Source organism: Macaca nemestrina, chromosome 2 (genome assembly GCF_043159975.1).
Source record: "Macaca nemestrina isolate mMacNem1 chromosome 2, mMacNem.hap1, whole genome shotgun sequence".
In the NCBI taxonomy this organism is placed as follows: domain Eukaryota; kingdom Metazoa; phylum Chordata; class Mammalia; order Primates; family Cercopithecidae; genus Macaca; species Macaca nemestrina.
Genome location: NC_092126.1, coordinates 83,121,575 through 83,146,849, shown reverse-complemented (window position 1 = coordinate 83,146,849; position 25,275 = coordinate 83,121,575). Strand labels below are relative to the sequence as shown.

General features: G+C 41.7%; 1 protein-coding gene across 1 annotated transcript in view; it reads left to right on the top strand.

The window, feature by feature from the left end:
- LOC105465811 (solute carrier family 7 member 14) overlaps positions 1–17,840 on the top strand; it is a 122,586-nt gene extending 104,746 nt beyond the window's left edge. The window contains exon 8 of the mRNA XM_011714439.3: positions 10,376–17,840. Coding sequence (XP_011712741.1) covers positions 10,376–10,698 — 323 coding nt within the window. The 3' untranslated portion in view covers positions 10,699–17,840. The remainder of the gene's footprint in view (positions 1–10,375) is intronic.
- Positions 17,841–25,275: the final 7,435 nt, after the last annotated feature.

Here is a 25,275-nt window from a genome sequence, read left to right as displayed (position 1 = left end):
TCTACTGTGGATAGAAGTGATGGAAGTGGGTAGAAATATTTTAGTCGTGTATTTGTCAAATTATTCAAGACACAGACACAAATACACACAGACTTATTTATTCATAGACTATTAAAGCTGAAAAGGGCCTTCAGTGTCTAGTACGATGCTACCCACAGTGTGGTGCCCATCCCACCGGTAATGTTTTCAGCTGATATTCAAAAGCATTTGAATGAGCTCTTAAAAATATTGTATAGTTATTATACATTTTCACCTGGGTTAGAAAAACCACACATACACATTAATCTGGTGATTTCACAAATACTATTACTTGGAAAGAGATGATAGATGACTTTTTAAATTTAAAATGTGAGTCATATTAAAGAAAAAAACATTAGTACTACTAGTATAAGTACCATATGACTCACAGGAATAGTAGTAATTAGTGCTTGCATCGCACTCATCACATATCAGCCATTTAGGGCTTTACTTTATTTACTTATTTTACTTATTTAATCCTCACAACAATCTCTATTTGACAGATGAAGAAACTGAGGCACTTGCCTGAGGTTACATAGCTAGAATATAGCAGAGGCAAGATTAGAACTCAGGAAGTGTGGGGCCAGAGGCCATGGTTATAGCCTAAATGGTTATATACTAAAAATATGGTATATAAATAACTGGAGTTGGAGAAATATGGATGTAGTCCACCACCTTCCCACTTCTCCCCCTCTCCATTTTATGGATGACTACACTGAACCTCCAAGAAGTTAAATAACATGCTCAAAGTCAACAGGAAGTTATTCAAAGAGCTATTACTAAAACTCAGCATACCCATGCTCAAATCTGGGGCTCCTACTACCCCACCAGGGTGGCTCTGAGCAGACTCATTTCATTAGAACGTTCGATAGAGCCTAACACATAGCATCAGAACTGGCCTCATGGGCACACAGCTGTGCACAAGGTCTCATGCTTGGTTTAATGCTCTGCTGCTGCCATCTTGAATTCTTAAAAATTTCTGAACAAGAGGACCCAGGTTTTCATTTTGCATTGAAAACTCTACAGCCAGTTCTGCAGAATATTTATGGCTCCTGAAGCACCAGAGGCATTTTGCAAAAACAGTCAGGTGGCAGAGGTCCTCACCTTTGGAGTCAAACGACACCAACTTCAAATCACAGCTCCGCCCCCCCCTTTGTCTTATAACTTTGGGAAATTTACTTAACTTCTTTGGGCCTCAGTTTACTTATCTGTAAAAAAGCAGATAATTTAATCAGCCTTGACCTGGTTATTCTTTGGGGCTTAAATGAGAAAATGTTGAGAAAAGCAATAAGAAACATGTATTTCCTGCCTTTCTTTCAAAAATCTAAAATGATTCATTGTCCACAAGTATGGACAGACTGGCTATCATATGCCAAAGCACGATGTGAACCTGCAGCGACTCAGGCTGCCCTTCCAGCTATCAGGCAGAGGAAAACTCCCTGAGCGCCTTTTATAATCTTGCTGATAGCACAAACTCCAAACTCCCTCCAGAAACTGCTACTCACCGACTCAGAAGAATGCCACCCTGCAGAGTGGGGCTGGCCAGCCAGAGGGCAGAGAAGTCTGCAGTTCAACAAGCACCTGGTGATTGCGATGCACAGCCCGCAAACCACATTTGGGAAGGACTGCTAGTATTTCTGGGCACCTGCTGCTAACTGCTTTAGTATCATGATTTGTGAAGGCTGTCATATGACTAAGTTTCACCCAGAACAAAGATTCTCAACTCTAGCTACACATCAGTATCACCCTGGGTTGCTTCTGAAACATTCTAAGCCCAGGCTCCCACAACAGAGATTTTCTGATTCAATTGGTCTGGTGGCCAAGTGTTGAGGAATTTTTTTTAAGTTCCCCAGGCAATTTTAATAGGCAGCCAAGTTGACAATGATCTAGATCAATGGTCCTCAAAGTGTGACCCCAGACCAGCAGCACCAATGTTATCGGGGAACTAGTTAGAAATGTGATTTTGAGGCTGGGTGTGGTGGCTCATGCCTGTAATCCCAGCACTTTGGGAGGCCAAGGCAGGCAGATCACCTGAGGTCAGGAGTTCGAGACCAGCCTGGCCAACATGGTGAAACTCCATCTCTACCAAAAATGCAAAAATTAGCTGGGCGTGGTGGCTGGCACCTGTAGTTCCCAGCTACTCGGGAGGCTGAGGCAGGAGAATCTCTTGAACCCGGGAGGCGGAGGTTACAGTGAGCCAAGATCATGCCACTGCACTCCAGCCTGGGCAACAGAGCAAGACTCTGTCTCAAAAAAAAAAAAAAAAAAGAAAGAAATGTGATTTTGAACTCTATCCCAAGTCTACTGAATCAGAATCTCTGAGAGCAATTTAGGGTTTAGCAAGCCCCCCTCCAGCTGACTCAAATGCATGCCACTACTCTAAGGGGAGAATAGTTTTATCAAGCAGGGCAGATGATTTAATTAAATTACAAAGACTTGTTTTCCAAAAACAATTTTTTGCATATATAAAATATATCCAACTCACAATCCCAAATTGGCTATAAAATCCTTAATGGTCTTATAAGATAAATATGTCACCTCTGAACTTCGGAGCCTCCAAGATATCAGATTTTTCTTAATCTCTCTATACATAGGGTAACTTTCTGGGGGAGAACAGTAGAGATATTTTTAAATGGAGTCTTTTATGAAACTGAAGATTTACATGATTAGGCTGAGTCATAACTTGATAATCTTCTTAGACACATTTTTTTATCCAAGCTTTTCTAAACGAATCTTAATTATGGCATTTTTGTAACAATGTTTTGCTAAGCTTTTGACCTTCAGAAGAGCACAACTCAGATGGTAAAATGAGGCACAAGCCCCAACAAGATTATCCAGCACATGTTTCTTTTCCTTCAGACAAGAAAAGGAATACAAACAGCAAATGTGTATTAATCCCAGCAAAGTGAGCACAAAGCAGCCTTCATCTTCCTTTTAGCTGATGCAGTTTTGTGAAAGAACCTCTCATGGGGTCAGGCAGAGTCTCAGGGAACATGGAACTAACAGGGGCTCAGTGAGAATGCTGCACCACAGTATCTTCCAGGGCATCTTCCAGCCTGCTGTTCCCTGTGGGTTTTTATTATAAAGTAATCGCCTGTTAGAATAGCTTGCCCATACCGTGGGAGTTGCCATGTTGTCATGTAGGAATTTTTTCAGTCTCTCTGAGGAAAACAAATTCTTGTCTACAGATTTAGAGGACAGGACTTGTGATACGGACAATGGACCTCATGAATCCTATCTCAGAATAGAAATATCCCAAAGAGAAGACACACCTTATGGTCTATACCTGAGCTATTATCTGAAATCCAACTGGAAATTGACCCAAAGCAGCCATGTGAGAAAGAGAAGAGGAAGGAAGGAAAGAGCGATGAATTGGGACCTGATAGCTAAATTCTTGATGACATGTCCCATAAATAAGCTTGAAATTCTCCTTGGAGGTAGAGGAAAAAACGACTGGCTCTTCCAATGTCAAAATTGTGCTCAGACGAGCAAGAATAATCCTGAAGGCCAGGATGAGGATGGCACCAGGGCTGGTGGGATTCCAAGGAGGGAGGGTGAAGGTAGAGTGTGGAGGTAGGTCATGCAACCGTGAGGCTGTCTGCTGGCACAGGTGCGCTGCCGGACGCAGAGGGGGCAGAGCACTCACACGGCTCTGCAACCAGTGGCAGCTGAGACACTGGCTCTCCTGTGAGCCCAAAGAATGAAGAGGTGGAGGGCACAGAGCTGGCATGCGCAGCTTACCTGGAACAGAATTCAAGCCACAACAGAGGGGATGTTTGCCTTCTTTCCCTCGACATTGTGTTTGTGAGATTCACACCCATTGCTGCTTGTAGTTTCAGTTTGTTCGTTCTTGTGGCTGTCTAGTCTCCCACTGTGTTAATATACCACAATATATTATTCATTCTAGTGTCCAGGGACATTTGGGTTGTTTCTAGTTTAGGGCTGTTACAAACAGAGATGCTGTGAACATTCTTGTACATGTTTTTGGTGGACACGTGGACACGAATCTCTTGGGTTTCTGTTGAGTTAGAACTACTGGCTCAGACTACTAGGTTTTTTCATATTCTTTAACAAGATTGCATTACTTCTCATGGCCATTATATACCTCAAATAAAACAAGCATCCCCAACCCCATTTTGCAGATGGGAAACTGAGACATAAAGTCGCATGACTTCCCATTAGATCAGCTGCAGGGTCATGGAGAGAATCTCCGCCCAGCGTCATCCTAAGCCTGCTCTTCCTGGCCACACCATATTAAACAAGCCCTGTTGTTATTATAGTCAACAGGCTCATGGTGGTATTTTAAAAAACAATCAGCAATAGTGGGAGTTGGTGGGGATTGAGATGGGTGGGAAGGATGCCTTCTCATTACCATCCAGTCTCCCTTTCTGCTTTGGCAAATGTCTTTTTTGGAATGTTGATCCCAGAGTAGTCAAAATAAAAGCCCTCTGGGTATAACAAAGTGCCTCCGCTATCTGCAGTGGGCAGAGCTTCCTGCTGGAAAGTGCACCCCAGGAAGAGGCAGCTCCACCCAGCCTGAGGTCAGGTGGCCCACCTCTCTTGGTCCTGAGTATGGAGCTTCATGGAGAGGACAGGGAGTTCCCAGGGACTCTGGAGATAGGGTACCTGGTCTGCAACCAAAGTGTGTGCCCTCAGAGTTGGAAATATGCTGTTATTGTTTGCATTACCCAGTCTTTTCAGAGTTGAGTTTTTGTTCTAGGATTTCTCCTATATGATCAAGACCCACCCCCCCTTTCCCACCTCTCTTACTTGTAGGTTTGGGGTCATTTGCTTAATTTGCACAGGATAGATAAGCACAGGTAGGTGAGCAGTGATGTCATCTGCTGATGCCAAGGTATGCTAGTATATGAAGGCAAGCTTAGCTTTTGTAAACCTTCCCTGGAGGCACCTGGGTGGGACAGGAACAGCCCTCGGGTTAGAGTTAAGAGATATGAGTCCCAGTGCTGTTTCAATTACTGATTTATCACACGGTTCTTAACTTCCCTGGAATGATGGATGAGAAAGTGCTTTTTTTTTTTATGAAGTGCATTATAACCACAAAGTGTTTAATATCATAAAGAAAGCCCATTCAATTGCTAAAGGCATGATTCTTGATCTTGTCTAGCCTGGACTTCTCATAGGCACATATTCCACCGGGGACCTTCTGTCTAGAAAAGAAGCCAAAGCCTCCCTTTGAACATTTCCCATCACTGCAAACAGACTTTCACAAGACGAACCACCATTACCTTTGACCAGGGCAAGCATGCAGCCCACGTGCCCCAGTCCGACTGTGTCTGTTGTTAAAATATTGAAACACTTGTTGTTGTTGTTGTTGTTGTTGTTGTTGTTGTTGTTGTTGTTGGAAATGGAGTCTTGCTGTGTCGCCCAGGCCGGAGTGCAATAGCACGATCTCAGCTCACTGCAACCTCCACCTCCTGGGTTCAAGCAATTCTCCTGCCTCAGCCTACCGCATAGCTGGGATTACAGGTGCCTGCTGCCATGCCAGGCTAATTTTTGTTTTTTTGTTTTTGTTTTGTTTTGTTTTGTTTTTTAGTAGAGACAGGGTTTCACCATGTTGGCCAGGCTGGATTCTAACTCCTGATCTCAGGTGATCCACCTGTCTCAGCCTCCCAAAGTGCTAGGATTACAGGAGTGAGCCACCGCGCCCAGCCAGAATATTGAAACACTTCTGTGTTTACTGCTAACTAGTCACTTTCCTGAACACACCAGGCACCCCCACCATAACCCATCAACTCGAAAAAAAAAAAAAAAAATTCCAGCCCCACAGAGGAGCCTCGGAGACACTGCTGCAGCACAGAGGCTGACGCCCTCTGATTTTTAACATCACACCTGCTTTTAGTTTCCTACTGACATAAGATAGTAACCACACAGCAATGGATCTAAGTTATCTGCTTTTAAGGTACAGCAAAATTAAATATCCAAATAGAATAAATAGTATTATTTATGAATTAGCCATCTTATTCTTGAGGCTTGGTTTCAAATGACTTCTGGCTTATGGCAAAATCAAATCCACCCTCAAAAGATATAAGATTGCCCTCTGTAAGAGTTTACAAAAGAATGTGATGCCATTCCCAGTGACCATCTTGATTAGCAGTGGCCAAAAACTACTTGAAGCAATGATGGCATCATGGGAATACATGTGTAGCCTCAGAAGGTGAAGAGTTTTCCACACACAGGTAATAATTTACATAAATTTTAATACTGCTGGATATCAGATAATATTAAGAAATTATTATTAATTTTTAGATGTGATAATACTGTTTTTTAGAGATGCACACTTAAATATTTACAAAGTAAACCTATGATAGAAGGGATTTATTTCAAAACGATCTGTAGAGAAGGGGCCAGGGGAAGGAGTGTGAGGGGAGCTGGTGATTCATGATCCTATTCACTCCACTTTTGTATATGTTCTTCAGAATAAAACGTTAAGCCAAATTGTTTTCCATCCCTGGTAGACGGGAGATGTAAGAGAGAGAGAAGCGCCCTGGATTAGGGCGTGGCGAGACCTGGAAAGATTCACTGTCCACCTGCTCCCTGTGTGGCTGTGGACCTTCCCTCGTTTTCTGTGAAGTGTGCTGTGCACATAATCACACACACATACACACACACACACACACACATGCACACACCTTCCCGGACAGGATAAACAAGATACTGTTTGCGTAACATTTTGAGCTCCTTGAGAGAAAGGTGCAACATCAATGATCCTTCACTGTCCTAACCCAGCACACACAGGTGTTTTGTGAAGTTTAGTTTAGATGATTCAGGATTCCCAGAATCCCCACAGATTTTTCAGAAACTACCTCCTTCTTCGTTCTCTAAGCCAACTAAAAAACAGGAGCAGAAACAAAACACCCTGCTTCCACACAGGAGGCGTGGAGCGGCTCTGTTTACTTCTCCGACACAAAGCCCTTGTTTATGTGGGACAGATGGTAATACGTTTCTCTTCTCTTCTCTCTCTCTCCCTCCCTCCCTTCATCTGGTCCCCTCTGTTTCTTTGTCCCCCTCCATTTTTCTTTTCTCCAATCCTTCTCAGCTTCACACCACTTTTCCTGAATTGACTCAAGGGCCAGCAAGAAAGACAGACACACAGAATGCCAAGCCCAGGGGAATGGCTTTGCAGCTACTATTTACTCTACCAGGCTGCATGCACATGGTTGCTTCTTGTTTCACAGTACTCACATTTGAAATGCATTTTTGAAGAGAGTGACACACCTTTGAAACTCCAGGGGGTTCAGGGCAAACATGAAAAGACCCGTAAATATTTATGTGGCAAGTTTCCATGGATTGTCTTCACAAAGTAAAAAGTAACCACAGTCAATATGTGAGACGCACAGACACACACACACACACACACACACACACACACACACACCTGTTCCTTCCAGGCCTGGCCACTTTCAAAGAACAAATGTAAACCTAACCTCTTACCACGTATTTCCTGCAGTAAGCACAGTCTGTAAACTAGCCTGGGGGAGGGGAAAGGAGGTGTGAAGGACTAGACACGCCCGAGACTTCTCTCCCTCTATCTATAAAGCTGGTTCCTCTGCTTCTCAGACCCAGGCAAGTCACTCATTCTTTCCCAGCTTCTGTTTCTTCTAATGTAAAATGAAGGTTTTAGAATGCATAGGTGATCTATAGCATCTTTTCCAGCTCTAAATATCTGTGATTCAAGGTTTTTAGAGAATTCTCATAATATGAATCTACCTGACACCCAAATACCTCGTGGGGGCAGGGTAGGTTGGAATCAACATACAGGTCTGTTGAAATCAACAAACCAGTGATGAGTGACATCAAACCAGTGACTGAGCAATGACCTGTGTGGTGGCAGAGGAGAGACGTTTGGGGTAAAGGGAAAAGAAAAAGATTGTATTAAGTTCAGTAGGGAAATGACTCATCTATAAGTAAAGGCAGAGAAAGGCATCAGAAAGGAAAGAACTGGCAAAATAGGTACCAAGCAGGAGTAGGAGGCAATCAATATTTGGCATCTGCCTGGATGTCTAGAAGAAAATATGGCAAAAAAAAGCAAAGCTGTGCAAAAGGAGGTGTGCACAGATCCTGCTTGGTCACCTGAAATCCATTCTCAGATCCCAAACATGCTTCAGACAGAGGCATTCTCCAAGAACCAGCACACTGGCACTCTTAGAAGAGGCCTTAATGTGATACCCTGTTCTACACAAGGATAATAACTATCCCCCATGGCCACCCCCACCTACAGACAAGCAAGAGTAAATACCCTGCTTTTAAAAGATGAAATCACTATTTGAGCACTAATAGCTACAGCTGCAAATAATTAACTCCAGGATTTATTACCAATTAGGACTATAAATCTCTGCTTACTTTGGCTCCTGGAAAGTTAATTTCACTGGGGAGTGTGGGAGGGAGTGGGGACAAAGTCATTTGAGACAAGGAGGGAGAAACTCAAGCTTAAAAAGGCACACTTCAAATTCAAAAGAGAGCAAGATTTCTCAAGCACCACAGCAGCAAAGCAGGCTTGACTTGCGGTGCTAAGCAAACCAGCCCAGCAGATGCCTGCAGGGTTAGCAAAGTCAAAGAGACTGGTGCTACTCAGAGGAGGATGTTAGGGCCCGGGAAGGAGGTTGCATACTGTGTGGACCCCAGTGGCTAGGCCATAATGTGGGCTGAGTGGGCAGTGGAACACATGCATCAGGCATAGTTCATTATCTCAGGGACACTCTGACCATTGGAATCACCTGTGGAGTTTTAAAAACATACCTATGCTTGCGTTACACTGCAGACTAATTAAATCAGAATCTCCAGGATGGGGCTAGGGTATCAGAGTGGTTCAAAAAACGCCCCCGGGTAGCTTTCAAGTGCAGTAAGCCAGGGTTGAGAACCACCTGAGAAGTACCTCATTTCATCCTCAGGCACTCCCATGTTAAGAAGGTTGCTATAGCTCTCAAGGTTTTACAGAGAATGCTGAGGAACAGAGAGGCTAATGGGACCAGGGTTACACAGCTAATAGTGATGAAGGCAGGATTTGAACACAGAGCCCACACTCTTACTTATCATGTTCTTTGGACTCCAAGGTTATGATTCTCAGACTTCCAGGCCCTGAACCTTCAGAGTCTATTCAAGATAGAAAATGGGGACTCAAGCCAGGCCTGATGGCTCATGCCTATAATCCCAGCACATTGGGAAGTAGAAGCGGGCGGATCACTTGAGTCCAAAAGTTTGAGACCAGCCTGGGCAACATGGTGAAACCCCATCTCTACAAAAATACAAAAATTAGCTGGGCGTGGTAGCATATGCCTGTGGTCCCAACTACTCAAGAGGCCAAGGCAGGAGAATGGCTTGAGCCCAGGAGGCAGAGATTGTAGTGAGCTGAGATCATGCCACTGCTCTCCAGCCTGGACAACAGTGAGACCCTGTCTCAAAAAAAAAAAAAAAAAGAAAAGAAAAGGAAAAGAAAATGGGAACTCATAAACGACTTTTATGTATGTTTTTTAATCATAGAAATGAAACATTAGCATATATGAATGCTACATATTAACGAGGGGGGAAAGTTTCTTTCCCTTGATTGGGATGACATCAACACAGAGGTCGCACTGGACCTTTCATGCTTGTCAGGAGTTCTCACTCATTCATTCAACAAACATTAAGTGCCAATTTTCTGCAGAGTCTATAAAATAGAAATGACCCTGTGCAGATAATCACACAACAGATGTTCTAAGGGACATAATAATAGCATGCACTAGACACTCGAAGATCACACGGAAGAAAGCAGGGAGCTTGAAGTGGCCATGATATATTACGCCTTTAGTAAGTGTAAAACGGCAAGGTAAATCACAGGATAATATATGCATGCTGCTAAGAGGTGAAACAAGAGATGGAGTCCCTAAGTGGAGGCAGAGAATAACAAAATCTTATAAGAAGGCTGGGAATAAACTGTTGATCTATAAATATTTCACCCAGGGTAGAAAATGCAAATTCCTGGCTGGCAGCTATATGAGTGTAATGAGCTGGATGTCAGCAGGGTAGGTGGGGACTGAGGTTAACTAGAGACCCCGTATCCTGTCTAAAGAGGCAGCTAGTTCTCACCACCAGCCAAAAATCACCATGTAGAAATGTGGATGCAGTGTTATCAAATCTTTTGACTTTTTTAGGAAAAACTGTTAATATGGGTTGCTTAACGCAAGATCTCCCAATTTTTAAAAGGTATCTAATTCAAGTATTTTCAAAACACCACATAAACCAAAGAAAATACATCCCCGCTCCCCCAGCTTTGATTTCATCATGGAAGGTGATCTCTCTGCTAGTCCCAGGATCCCAAAGCAATTGCTTATTCACCTGTACCTTTCCCCTCGCCCAACAGGTCTACTCATTTATTTTGGATATGGCATCTGGAACAGCACCCTGGAAATCAGCGCTCGAGAAGAGGCCCTGCACCAAAGCACGTACCAACGCTACGACGTGGATGACCCCTTCTCAGTGGAGGAGGGTTTCTCCTACGCCACAGAGGGTGAGAGCCAAGAGGACTGGGGCGGGCCCACCGAAGACAAAGGCTTCTATTACCAACAGATGTCAGATGCGAAGGCAAACGGCCGGACAAGTAGCAAAGCGAAGAGCAAAAGCAAACACAAACAGAACTCAGAGGCCCTAATTGCAAATGATGAGTTAGATTACTCTCCAGAGTAGGAGAAACATACAAGTGGGTAGAAATGGTGATGATTGATTTTCAGTAACTTAACCTGTGGGCTAGAAGGTGAAAACTTTTTTGGCTCTCATTTCACAAATCCAGCCTTCCCCAAATTCAATCCCTAGTCATAGCCTGTCATTTGCTACTTTTGCTCTTCAGGATAGTTCTGTTGAAGGGCTTAACCTGGGTCCCCTAAGTGGTCACCTTGTTAAAATAAATAAATAAATAAACAAGAGGCTATCTGAAATTCCATCTTAGGTACAACCATCAGGGCTGATGGGAGCAAATGTTTCCTAAGCCTTTGCTTTGCTGGTTGAAGCCCCAGCAGGGGCTCTGGGCAGAAGGCAGAATTTCAGTCACCTGAGACACGGAAACAAAGCTCTGTTCTTGGCATGTCAGGCTGAGCGCTGCTCCCCGAGGTCAGGGTGGGTAGGTGGGCACTGGCACTTCCTGAGCAAGCATCATTTTATCCTGCAATCTCACCCAAAATTAATTCATGCAAAAGACACATGCTTCTTTTTATTCACCAACATTCTCACAGCTTCCAAACTATAATTTTAGGATCCAGCAAAGGTCAGGGACTCTGAGACCATTTTCCCAATGGTTTCAGATTCACCGTAAAGCGGTCATGCAGACCCAGTAATATGGTAAGAAGCACCATCAAGGTTCTACGTAAATGCCCAGAAGAAAATTAAATAACCATCTCTTGCAGTGAAGGCCAGAGAGCATTGGCAGAAATTAACTCTCTGTCATGGCCTCTCTTATACCAGACTCCAGCTCCTGGTGACATGATGAAAGAGGGCAAAGGTGGAGCATGATTTCATGGCACTGATATACCTTGAAGAAGTAGGTTGTTTGTTTTATAATCAGATAAAAATCTTGACAAGGAGAAGTGACCCAGCCACTGAGATCACATTGCAAATTCTCTTTCGTATTTCTAAAATTATAAATTCTGTAGTTTTTTGAGATATGCAACCACTTGATTGGTGTGTGCTACTCTGAAAACAAAACAGGTTGAATTACAGCTACTTAGGTAGTTGCATTCCATGAGATCACATTTCATTTCTGAACCTTATTCCTTGGGGGTAGCTCACTTTCAGAGGTGTATTTTTTTTTCCTGTTATTTCCCAGATGAGTTTCACTAAAGCCCAAAGAAATATCTACCTGGTAAGATGTAAATTTGGGCCATAAAAGGGGCTACTAAAAGAATTTTCTCAGAAACAGAATAGATGAGAGAATTTGCAAAGGAAAAAAACACACATGAGCTATAATATAAATTCTACTCTCGGGTTACAAGGATTCTTGTGGCTGCACTGAGATGTGTACAAATGTATGTGAAGGCACACTTTGAATCGAGTTATCATAAAATTAACCAAGCTATTAAAAGTAATCAAGGTATTAATAAAATCTCCGTGAGGATTTCCTGAAAGAGGGACAAAAGAAGAAATTCTTTGTCCTTTCTCTCCTGGATGTATCAGTATGACAAACGTTTTCCAGAACATATTCGCTAACACTCAAGTCTGTTCTTTCTGAAAAGCTGAGGCTCATGCCCTCTTGGCATGCTTTAGGATTATGGCAAGGAGGTAAAAGTCCATTTTTTCATTCAACTAACACTGGTTGAGAATAGACCAAATGCTAAGTGACAGGAATGAATAGAAGCATGGCATCTGCCCTTGGGGGCTACAGTCCACGGATGAGCAGCACCGGAGCCTGGTAAATGCAGATAAAACAACAAACTTGACAAGTCTCCAGGCTGATGCACTCAGTTTTAACATACATATAAAGATCAATTGAAACTAGCTTTTTAAAAATATGCTTTACATAAATTACATATCGTAATCATAGCCAATGTATACCATTAAATTAAATAACTGCAATTTTCTAGATTTTTTTATTCTTCTGTAGTCATTGTTTAGAATTCCGGTTTCCTGAGGTCATTTTATCATATTAATGTCATGCTTGACAATGCTGTGTTTTCTCTTCCCTAGAGTTAACCATAAAGATACAGTGCCTACTCTGTGAAATACATCATTGGGAATTAATTATAAACTAATTATCAGTCATCTTTTGAAAACAAAGTTTTGAATTGGCTATAGGACTCAACAGATCTGCCTGGTTTAAATACAATCTGTTAAGCTTGATATACATCTAGAGAGATGAGATCGGGTTGTATTCACTAAATATGAGAATAGTGAAATAGGAGTGCAAAATAGCCAACTCTTAACGCAGGTGAAAGAGCTTCCTTTTATTAGTGAGGTTTAAGTATTAAAGTAACAATAGCCTGGTGGCAGATGAATTCCATTTCTATAGGATGGGAATGGAAAATGTATGCTTTGGTTAACACCATTGCTATTGATTTTGTGCAGATTCTATGAACCACTCTCATTTCAGAAGCCATTTTTTCCGAATAGTATATTTGTATATTTTAAGCTTAACTCTCTTTATTTTTCTAAAGTTGATAGATCACCTCCCTAGAAACCTTACTTTAAAAAAAGAAAATCACTAAGATAGAAAAAGTTTTTTCAGGTACATAGACATATTCGTCCTCGGGTTTACCAACTTCTGTAAAACAGTCCCAGATTTCACAATGCAGTTTTCAAATATCATCAATCACTAGAATGACAATATTATTATTTTCCTAACAGGTTTCTAAACGATGTATTTGTGGGACCACATTAAAAGTAAGATCACCTTATAATTATCTTAGAAACTTTGCCCCTTGAAGGGAGTCCAAGGAAGACCTACACTTCATTGAATTCTGAATAGCAAAAGCTCTCTGAGTGAGATTTCATTGTGTGATTTGTGGTTTGGAGCCAATTACTTCATTTTTTTCAGATTTTATTCTACTTATTTATTGGTACTCTGCTTCATTTCCAAAGGATTTGAGGCAGTTACTAAAATATATATAATACAAAACAAAAATTAAGTGAGGAACTCAGGACAAATAAAAATAGAAACAGAAAGGATAAGACAAAACTAGATGTATATTTAGTGCATAAATGCAGAGCACTGATATGCTTTACTAAATTTGCCCCCGATGAGGGGCACCATGAAAAATAATAGAATCGCTGGCAATGACAAGAACAAGCACTTCTGCATGATAAGAACAAATTTTGCCTCATGCGGGCAAAGGTTTGAAATAGCATAGGTCATTAAAATCCACAGATAAGCTTCAAACCTAGATTTTGCTAGCTACATGTGCCTGGCATATAGTGTCTATTTAAGAAATACCTGATGATTGACAGAATGAATGAATTGGAGGAAAATGAAATATTTATTCAACAATTATCTGTGGAGTGCCTATTATGTACTGTGGCAGATACTGATACCGTAAGTCAGATAAAAATCCAGCTCTTAAGAAATAGAGGAAATAGAGCTTGGTGTGGTGGCATATGCCTATGATCCCAGATAGTTGAGAGACTGAGGGAGGAGGATCATTTGAGCCCAGGGGTTCAAGGCTGCAGTGAGCTACGATCACGCCACTGTACTCCAGCCTGGGTAACAGAAGAATACCCTCTTAAAAAGAAAAATGAAATAGGGGAAATGGGATATATAAATAAAGAACAATAGTGAAAGTGTCAGGTGAGATGAGGGAGTTGTAATGCGCTGTGGCGGTTCAAATATGAAGAAAGCCTTTTTCCTCTGGAAAGGTCATAAAGAATGTCACACGTGTGTCAGAACTTGTGAAATGGGCATAATTTTATCAAGTAGAAATGAGAGAAAGGCATGCCAGGCAAAGGATCAGTATGAGTAAGGTCTACTAGCTTGCTGTCTTCTGACTAAGAATTTGTGCTGTGCCTCCATCAAGTGAAAGCAAGGAGCTAGTTTGCCTGGAGCACATAATTTATGCATGATAATAAGAAATAATGCTAGGAAGGCAGGTGAGGGCTCACTCACAGAGAGACTTGAATGTCACACTGAGTTGGCTGGCTTTCCTCGGGTGAGAGAGTGGGAAATAATTGGGGAACTGACGGAAGTGTGAATCCAGGAAGGCTGAACTTTAAGAAAGCTGAGACAGTGGCTTCCTTGCCTATGCAAGGAACTAACAAGCCACATATACACTCCAAGTTGATTTAACAAATCAAAAGGGAAAATAGCTATACTTTGAGTCCTGTGTCTGCGTTCATCATTAACCTAAGAGAAATATAGTCGTTTAATACGTGGACAGGCAACACAATTTAACAGCCACTTTAAAGTTTTCAACAATAGGTTTCAACAACCAAACCTAACAACTCGTTATATCCATCTAATCTAAACAGTAAAACCTCAGCTCCAGGTTTTACTGAGCTTGAGTTCTACTTTTTTTTTTTTTTTTTTTTTTTTTTGAGACAGAGTCTAACTCTGTCGCCCAGGCTAGTGCAGTGGCATGATCTTGGCTCACTGCAACCTCTACCTCCTGGGTTCAAGCGATTCTCCTGCCTCAGTCTCCCGAGTAGCTGGGATTATAGGCATGTGCCAGTTCTACTTCTTAGTAACAAACTAGTAGCTATACAAATGCCTACATAATGGTAATGATAAATATGTTTAAATAAATGGCGGGCAGAAGGGAGTTGTTGAATTTAACAATCCATCCTTCTTCAGAATCTATGGGTCAGCCAGAATATGAATCTAGTAATTAGAAAACAAAACACAAACTCCTTCAAAGAAATCTCTCTCCTCTATTCTGCTGAAAAGGGTTGGTAAACCTGACATCCTTTCTTTTGTTGGAAGACAAATCCAACATTTGTAAGACATCCAACATTTGTTGGAAGTCTATCTTACAAGGAACCACCTCTTACCTGCAACATAAACAGAAGCTACATCAGGTCGAAAATCCACATAGAGGACCGGAGAAAATTGCTGTCCGCTTTCGCACTAGGTTTTACCAGGGGCCCAAGATGTCAGAGGAAAGTCCACGGAGGGCCAGCCGCAGGTTTACCTAATTATGAATCTCAGATTAGAATGTCTTATTGTGTGGAAAAGTCAGAAATCAGAAAATGTGTCTGAAGCCAGAGCGGGGGTCTGCTTAAGGAGTCTATGCAGCAGATAGGGGTCCACTCTTGGGGTTTAAGCCTCAGGTCAGTGAGCAGTGCAGAGGTGCCCCGAACTTCCTATGGGGGGAAAGAGAGGAGAGCAAAGGAAACACACTCCAGTGGTTGCCACAAGGGTTGTGTGCCAGCGCTCCATTTTCATGCTGTTTGGAACAAGACGTGCCAAGGAAGATGTTTCTATCCAAAGTTTTCACAGAGCCTCTGCTTCCCCTGTACCTGTGCAGCTCCCTGAAACTGAGGACCCATGTGTCTGCAAAGACCTCTAGAGATCCTAAGAGAGAGAGGCACCAGCAGGTAACCAGTGGTGGCCTGGCCATGAAAGAGTATTTGAAATTAAACAGAGGGCAAGTGCAGAAACAGCATCCCAAACCGCAGACCTCAACACAAGCAGGAACCAGAAAGCTGAAGTTTCACCAAGGAGTTTAATTTGTATTTCTCACTGGGAATGGGGATGGGTAGCAAAAAGCCCCTTTTGGGTGCATAATTGTTGGTCCTATGTCCTACTTTTATTTTCTCTAAGACTTTTAGAAGAAAGGCTGTTTTAATTGTTTTTCTCTCCTCAAGAGCAACTTCCTTTTTAAAATGCTTTCCTCTTCTTGCTCTGCTTGAGTAATGCATGCATCATTCTGAAATACCTAGGCAGTCGCCTTTTGCCAAAATTACTTCTCTAAGAAAATAGAGTGTTCTTTTTTTAGGACTTAGAGCCCACAAGGGGTGAGTGGAAGTTTTGCAGCCCATCAAAGGAGAATATGTGTTCTGCATTATCAACTAAAACAGTGTACAAAATCATTAAACTGGGCTGGGCATGGTGGTTCACGCTTGTAATCCCAGCACTTTGGGAGGCCGAGGCGGGTGGATCACCTGAGGTTGGGAGTTCAAGACCAGTCTGACCAACATGGAGAAACCCCATCTCTACTAAAAATAAATAATTAGCTGGGTGTGGTGTTGCATGCCTGTAATCCCAGCTATTTGGGAGGCTGAGGCAGGAGAATCGCTTGAACCCGGGAGGCGGAGGTTACGGTGAGTCGAGATCGCACCATTGCACTCCAGCCTGGGCAACAAGAGCGAAACTCTGTCTCAAAAAAAAAAAAAAAAAATCTTTTAACTGTGTTCTGCACACACACACACAGAATTACAAAATCCCTATAGGACTTTCACAGATAGCTTTGGGCTTAAGGTCTTCAGACAGCAGGTAGTTCTAATTTCTTACTCTCTGGGACATTTAGTACATGTTGGTACACATAAGGAAAGAAAATGGCTTATATTAGAACTAGGAAACAGGGGCAGCCTGGATTTTTATGGTAGGGACTCACTCTGTGCTTTTTTTTTTTTTCTATTAAGTTTTCTTGACACTGACATTGGTAACATTGGCTAAAGGGAATTGTGAGTCATGTGAATTTCGCCTGCAGTGCAGACTTTAAAGGACTGTGTTCATTCTGATTTGGAGATGAAGAGAATGTTCCATGCACATCTGTTGATTGGTCTTGGCAGTTGCTGATATACTTGTCTCATTCACACTCCCAAAGGCGAGGATTTACACTGGAAATTATAAACCCTCACTTTCCAAAGCAAAGATACTGTTAATTTTATGATGGTGCATAAATACCTCAACTGTCTGGGCTGAGAGAGGGGGCTGCAGGTTTTTAAGAGAGCAGCTATAGTCCTCATTCCATGTAGTCACACCATCTGATGACAGGACTCCACATTCTAGCTTTTCTCACTGTGGAAAAGAAACGTTACTGTTTAATTCATATCCAAAGTTATAAATACAGCTTGTAAATTTTACTAACTTGTTTATTTTTTGTTTGGTCCTTGAGAAGTACAACTTGCATTTGCAGATGGTAATTCCTAGTGTTGTTCTCTGCTATTTTTTTTTTTTTGGTATGAAATTGCTGTATTTGTTAAAGTTTGTTCGTTTTGTGGTTTTTAATTCCCATTGGTGCACTGTACAATGTAGTGTATCATGAAGAAAGAAATAATATGCAGATGTATTATGAAATGTGTTTTATTTTCAAATGTGTGGTGTTGACAATAATATTGATTTATCAAGATACTAAGGGAAAATTCGAAATTTAACAAAATGTGTGTATTTTAATAAATGCATAAAGCTTTATTGTGTGCCTTTAAATTTAAAAATGGGTTTATAAAGAAAGTCAGAAACAAAAGTGTCTTACTATAACATATCCATAGTAATGTAAAGCTTTTACACAAGAGACTACCAAAAAAAAGAAAGAAAAGAAAAAGGAGCCTTCCCATATTTTGTTAACCTTCACCAAAACCTGAAGTCTGTTACTTTTTTTCCATTCTTAAGTGGAGATGAATAAGTGAATTTCGCCTTAAGTGTTTCAATTGTCCTTTGTAGAAAAGCCAGATAAATGAGCTCATTTTGAATTGCATTATTGTGGAAAATTCATTTTCAGAATAAAACATTTTAAAAATTTAAATCGACTAATAAAATTTAAATTTGAAGAAAGTCAGTGCCATCCTACCTCTTTAAATTTACTTTACTTCCATGAGGAGAATATGAAAGTTACACTTTAGTGGACTCTCAGGAGAACCTGATGTGGCGCTGTCTCCCTCTCATGTTCTTCTAACAAGGGTACCCTCTGTCAGGGACCGTGCTCACTACACTGCCTCATTAATTACCCCACTCCCGGTACAGTCCTACTCAAGCCACAGCCCCCCACACCTTCTGCACCATCTTACATCTAATACAGAACATTCAGTTCATTGCCCCATTTATTTTAAAGAACAATTAGAAGAACAGTACCTGCCTACAGTCTCAAACCAAATTACCATAGCATTGATGGTGGCTTAATTGATCTTACTTGATGGTGCAGGTGGTGATACCTGGAGAAAAAGGTAGAGGGGGTAGCAGGGCCACATATTTTCCATATCACATGGGATGCAAAGACAATGTCATCTCTTTATTTCCTGCAACTCAGTGATCTCCCTTGCAACAGTCCACCTGCCTGGATAGCAGGGGAAGAAAAACAACCCATAAATGTATTAATGTTTTATACATAAATGTATTGTGTAATCATGTCTTAAATGTATTAAGGTATGATGGAATCCCAGTTGATTTCCATTTAGTGTTTTTAGATGGCTGAGTCCCTTTGGGATAAATTCTCAGTCTTTTGGACTTTCTCCCCTCCTCCTTGCTTCTCTCCAAATGATTTCTGGAAACAGAGCTTCTGTGATCTCATAAGGAGAGGGGTGCAGATGAGAACTAGGGTGCTCTGGACCCTTAGCCACTGCTCCTGCAGAATAGCTACCTGGACTGGCCCTGGACAGTCCACTGAGGAGAACCTGGCCCATCCAGCCATGTGGGCTTCATGATGACATTCACTTTCAAAGTCTGCAGGGCTGGCACTGAACCCAATTATGAAGTTCCTGCACAATGATGCTTCTTCCCTCAGACTCCAGGCCTGGGCTGACCCACCGAGCCCTCAGCACTTTAGAATCCACTGCATGTCACCCTGAGTCTTGGGGAACCAGGATCACCACCTTAGGCTCGAGTATCCAGCCACTTCCTTCACTAATAATACACATTCATTCCTGAGCTCTGCTCATTGAGACTTGGAGCCAATGATGCGCTGCAGCTGGCTCTTGAAAATGATTGGTAACTTACGACTCTTGTGAGTCAGTTGCTAAATGCAACATTATTAAAACTTAAGTTCTATAAACTTACAAATAAATTAATTACAATGAAAACAAAGGCAATAAATACTCAAAACTATTTTACTATGTTTTACTGTTATCTATGCTCTCGAGGTTATTTACAATTATTGTGTCTGTATGGGGGAAACACTACATAATGACGAGCTATTGCACATCTCTTCCCAACTCTGTGTTTAGTGAATTCACATCGGTAGCTTGAAATCAGCCGTAGTGGAAGAATTTACACTATGGGAATTGGAAAATGCTACAAAATCGGATCTGTTTTTCTCTCTCAGAGAGCTGGCTGTAAACATTTACCAGCACATCACTGCTTACATCCTTTCCAACTACATATACCATTACCCCCAACATACAATGTTTTCAGGATATCTCACTCCTACCACACCTCCACCCACAGAGGAGGGGAAGCCTGGACAAGGATTTTTCCCCCTCTGTTCTACCTCTATTTCTCTTCCCCTGCCCACTATCCATCAGGACCAGCAGGGGCTGGGTTTCCACTCTTCGTTCCTTCTGACAAGGACTTCCTCTACGTATTATCTTGCATATGTCCTTCTGGGGACAATAGCCTCGTAACTGGTGAAAGAATTGCCCTTTTTTTTTTTTTCCATGGAAGAGACTACAAATAGTATCCAAGAGGAGTCACAGGACAATCTAGAAGTAGGGATTACCAGGATAAAAAATAATTGGATTAATATTCCAAAATACACCTTATTACATGGGTCTTAAAATTAAAAGGTTATTCAATAACAAGTATTGGGGAGGATGTGAAAAAATTAGAACCGTTGTGTACTGATGGGAATCTAAAAGGGTATAAACTCTATGAAAAACAGTATGGCAGTTCCATGGCCAGGCACGGGGGCTCACACCAGTATTCCCAGCACTTTGGAAGGCTGGGACGGGCGGATCACTTGAGGTCAGGAGTTTGAGACCAGCCTTCCCAACACGGTCAAACGCCATCTCTACTAAAAATACAAAAATTAGCCAGATGTGGTGGTACACACCTGTAATCCCAGCTACTTGGGAGGCTGAAGTGGGAGGATTGCTTGAACTTGGGAGTTTGAGGCTGCAGGGAGCTGAGATTGTGCCACTGCACTCCAGCCTGGGCAACAGAGTGAGACTCTGTCTCAAAACAAAACAAAAACAAATAAAAAAGAAACAGTGTGGCAGTTCCTCAAAAAATTCAACGTATAATTACCATATAATCCAGCAATTCCATGTCTGTGTATATATCTAAAAGAATTGAAAGCAACATTTCTAAGAATATTTGTACATCCATGTTCATAACAACATTATTCACAATAGCTAAAACATGAAAACAACTCAATTGTCCACCAATGAGTGAATGGATAAGCAAAATGTGACCTATACATACAATGGAATATTCAGCTTAAAAAGGAAGGACATTCTGACATATGCTATAACATGGATGAACTTTGAAAACATTATGCTGAGTGAAATGAGCCAATCAGTCAAGCTCGGTGACTCACACCTATAATCCCAGCACTTTGGAAGGCTGAGGCTGGTAGATTGCTTGAACCCAGGAGTTCGAGATCAGCCTGGGAAATATGAGGAAACCCAGTCTCTACAAAAAAATACAAAATTTAGCTAGGCATGGTGGTAATCCCAGCCTGTAATCCCAGCTACTCAGGAGGCTGAGGTGGGTGGAACCCTTGACCAGCCTAGGCAACATGATAACTCCATCCATACAAAAAAATATGAAAATTAGCCAGGTGGGGTGGCAGATGCCTGTAGTCCCAGCTATTCAGGAGGCTGAGGTGGGAGGATCCTTTGAGCCTTGGTGCCCAAGACTGCAGTAAGCCATGATTTTGCCACTGCACTCCAGCCTGGGCAACAGAGCAAGACACTGTCTCAAAAAAAAAAAAAATTAAATACTTTCACAAACTATGCATCCAGCAAAGGCCTAACATCCAGGTTCTGGAGATTTCTCAAAGAACTTAAAACAGGCCAGGCACAGTGGCTTACTCCTGTAATTCCAGCTCTTTGGGAGGCTGAGGCAGGTGGATCACTTGAGGTCAGGAATTCGAGAACAGCCTGGCCAACACGGTGAAACCCCATCTCTAAAAATACAAAAATTAGCCAGATGTGGTTGCACACATCTGTAATCCCAGCTACTTGAGAGGCTGAGGCAGGAGAGTCACTTGAGCCTAAGAAATGGAGGTTGCAGCGAGCCAAGGTCACACCACTACACTCCAGCTTGAGCAACAGAGCGAGACTCTATCTCAAAAAAAAAAAAAAAAAAAAAAAAAAAAAAAAACAGAGCTACCATTCAACCCAGCAATCCCATTACTGGGTATATACCCAAAAGAAAATAATCATTCTACCTTCTGCCAAAAAGACACATGAACTTATACGTTCATCACTGCACCACTCACAATAGCACAGACATGGAATCAACCCAGGTGCCCATCAATGGTAGATTGTATAAAGAAAATGTGGTACAGATATACCATGGAATACTATGCAGCCATAAAAAAGAATGAAATCATGTCCTTTGCAGCAACATGGATGCAGCTGGAGGCCATAATCTTAAACAAATTAACATAGAAACAGAAAACCAAATACCACATGTTCTCGCTTATGTGTGGGAGCTAAACACTGAGCGCTCATGGATATAATTATGGGAACAATAGTCACTGTGGACTACTTGGGGGTGCGAAAGAACTACCTATAGGGTGCTATGCTCACTACCTGGGTGATGGAACCCATACTCCAAACCACAGCATCACGCAATATCCCCATGTAACAAAGCTGCACATGGACCCCTGTATCTAAAATAAAAGTTAAAATTTTTAAAAATAAGAAATATTTATTCCATTAGAAATTCAGGGCATCTTCATAAGCCAAACAGTTCTTCCACATTTTATTTCCAGCTATCAACAGTTCGCTGACTGGCAAAGAGAGTCCTTTCTGTGCCAAATTCTCTTCCACTTCTTTCCCCACCTGAGTTGAGGATAGTTCCTTCCATTCTCTCATCAACCTCAATCAAATCCAGGGCAGAAAAAACACCCAGCTCTGAGGCTCAGAGAGAAAACCACGTGCTCCCATTTCTACAACCTAAAAATTCAAACTTTCTGAGCTTTTATTATATATATATGTGTTAGCCTGATGCTTACCCATCAGAGCCATGCAGAGTGTTTTTAGGAAGGAATGAGCCCTTTGTAGGTCAATTAACTCGATGAGATAAGCATTGCAGCAGGCTTTCCTTCAGAGAGGGGAAATACGAATGATTTGTGACTCTAATTAACTTCAAACAGAGCAACAGGAATGCAATTTGGAACATAATCCAAAGAGGAAATAGTCCATCCCAATTCAATTCTGGTGGCTGGAAGACTGATTTAATTTCCTTCCTAGTGGAGACACTCCTCACAGGGTGGGATGGGGAGGAGCGAGGGGTTTCCTGGTCACAGGATTTCCCTGTTTCATGAAGTTCTATTTCCAAAGCAGCCCCTTTCATGTACTGGGATTAAGTTTAAGATGTGGATGCAATGTCCTTGGCTTCCTCACTCGCCATGTCAATCTTGTAAGAGAAGGTGGAGATTGGATTAACCAACGTTGGTGGAAAGGGCAGGGAAGGAGATGTCCTCCAAGGATGCTTCCATAGCAAGCTGTGAGCCTTGAGGAGCAGCAGAAGAAAGCACCTCTGCTCCATCTGCTCTCTGATGCCAGAAATTCCTCCATTGGAAACAAAGTCTGGCGTTCCTCAATAAGGAGATTGTTAAGTGCCTTCACAGTTAACACCCCCTGGAAGAAGGAACACAGCGTCTTAATTCACCCACGTTGAGATACGAACGACTGACATCATCAGTTCCTTCTGAGAAAGCAGGTTTTCATAAGCCATGAGAAAAAAAATATTCTGAGGTCCCTGGGTGCCTGAGAGGGAGTTAAGGGGACTCCGGTACAGAAGGGAGAGGCCAGGGTCCCAAAGACGCACTTCACAACTTTTCCCCAAGATAGCTCTAAATACAACAAGGGCTGGAAGACACCATAAACGTGCCCTGAAGTGAAGCCCGCAAGGATCACTCTGAAGGGAGAGATGGTGGCCGGGAGCAAAGAGGCTCGGACTTAGAAAGAGAGACCCAGCTCGCCATTGCTATCTATGTAAATGCAGGCAAGACAGAAGGGTAGTGAACGTGCTCTCCTGCTTCCTGCTGCAAGCTGGCACCTAGTGCGGAGCCTGGGACACAAGAGGCACTGAATAAATATTTCCTGAAGGAGTGAATACATGGAAGCTAAGTTTTCCTGCCGGGTGCAGTGGCTCACGCCTGTAATCCCAGCACTTTGGGAGGCCGAGGCAGGCGGATCACCTGAGTGAGTTCCAGACCAGCCTGGCCAACATGGTGAAACTTCGTCTCTATTAAAAATACAAAGCTAGCCAGGCGTGGTGGCGGGCGCCTGTAATGCCAGCTACTCAGGAGGCTGAGCCAAAAAAATCGCTTTAACCAGGGAGGCGGATGTTGCAGTCAGCTGGGATAGCACCATTGCACTCCAGCCTGGGGTAACAAGAGCAAAACTCTGTCTAAAAAACAAAAGTTAAGTTTTCCCTCAGCATCCAGATACCCTCAGTAGGCTCCCGCCAAAGCAGAGAACAATTTCAATCACTCTGTTTAAATATTCAACAGTTCTATCTGAAAGATTTCAGATCTTTCGAATCACTTTTAGAAAATGATCCTAAGAAAATAAATCACCAGATTTATTTATCTATAACTACAGGGGAAAAATACCAAAAAAAATTGAAATCGACTTAATGCCCCAAACTAGAAATTGTTTAAATTAATTATGGTGTATCTATAAAACTCAATACTGTATAGCCATCTAAAAACAAGTTTTCAAAGACTGTTTAATGACATGAGGAATGGTAATTATGTTAAATTTTAAAAGTAGGATGCAAAGTGTATATTTAGTATATATTTAGTTTTGAATAAGTACGTGTATTTTATATAGCATAGAAAAATATTTGGAAAAAGATTATATAAAGTGTTAATGATTGTTACCTCTAAAAATTCTGATTTGGGGTGGTTTTGCATTTTCTTTTTTAGACTTTTTTATTTTCTCTAGGTGTTCTTCAAAGCATATTTTACTTTTCTAATCAGAAATAAAAATAATCTTTATTTCTTATGGCAGAAGGGCCTTTTCGAATATTTGCCATGTTCTCACTGACAAACCAAGAAGGCCTCCTGGCACCTCTTTGCAAACAATGACACAGATAATAGAAGCTATCCTCTCAAGGCCACACCATACACAGGCCACTCTCTCTACATGGCATATACAGGTTTAGGATGCTTATATTCTGTCAGCAGAAAGAATTCCCACTCAGAGTTCATTGGCTTGGATGTTTGGCCTACATACATACTGGTTTTAGATGGAGTGGTTTTTTTTTTTTAAGGATGTAAGTATGATTTCATCATTTCACACATATAAATTCTCAGGAAGAAAAGTGTATTGGGGGTTCTGGAAAGATGGTCACCTTAATGATAGCATAGAATACCATTTCTGTAGGTCAGCCTTGAACTTAGATGTCCTTGATCTCTGAAGAATGTCATAACACTGCCTTATTCGTAACATAGTGCTACAACATAAACCCCAAACATATTGTTAAGGACTAAATACTAGTGTGAATTTGTTCCAGATGTCAAAGTTTTCCAGAAAATTACAATTTTAGAGGACAAATGCATATATTCGTGTATTTCATTGTAAATATTCAGCTTAATTGTTCCACCAAGTTTGGGGATACCGCTTGCCATCATGGCCAATAATTATTTGTTAAATTAGATTGAACAGAATTTTACCCACATCTACCAAAAATGTAATTATTTATAAAATGTGTATATGGTTCATTTGTAAATG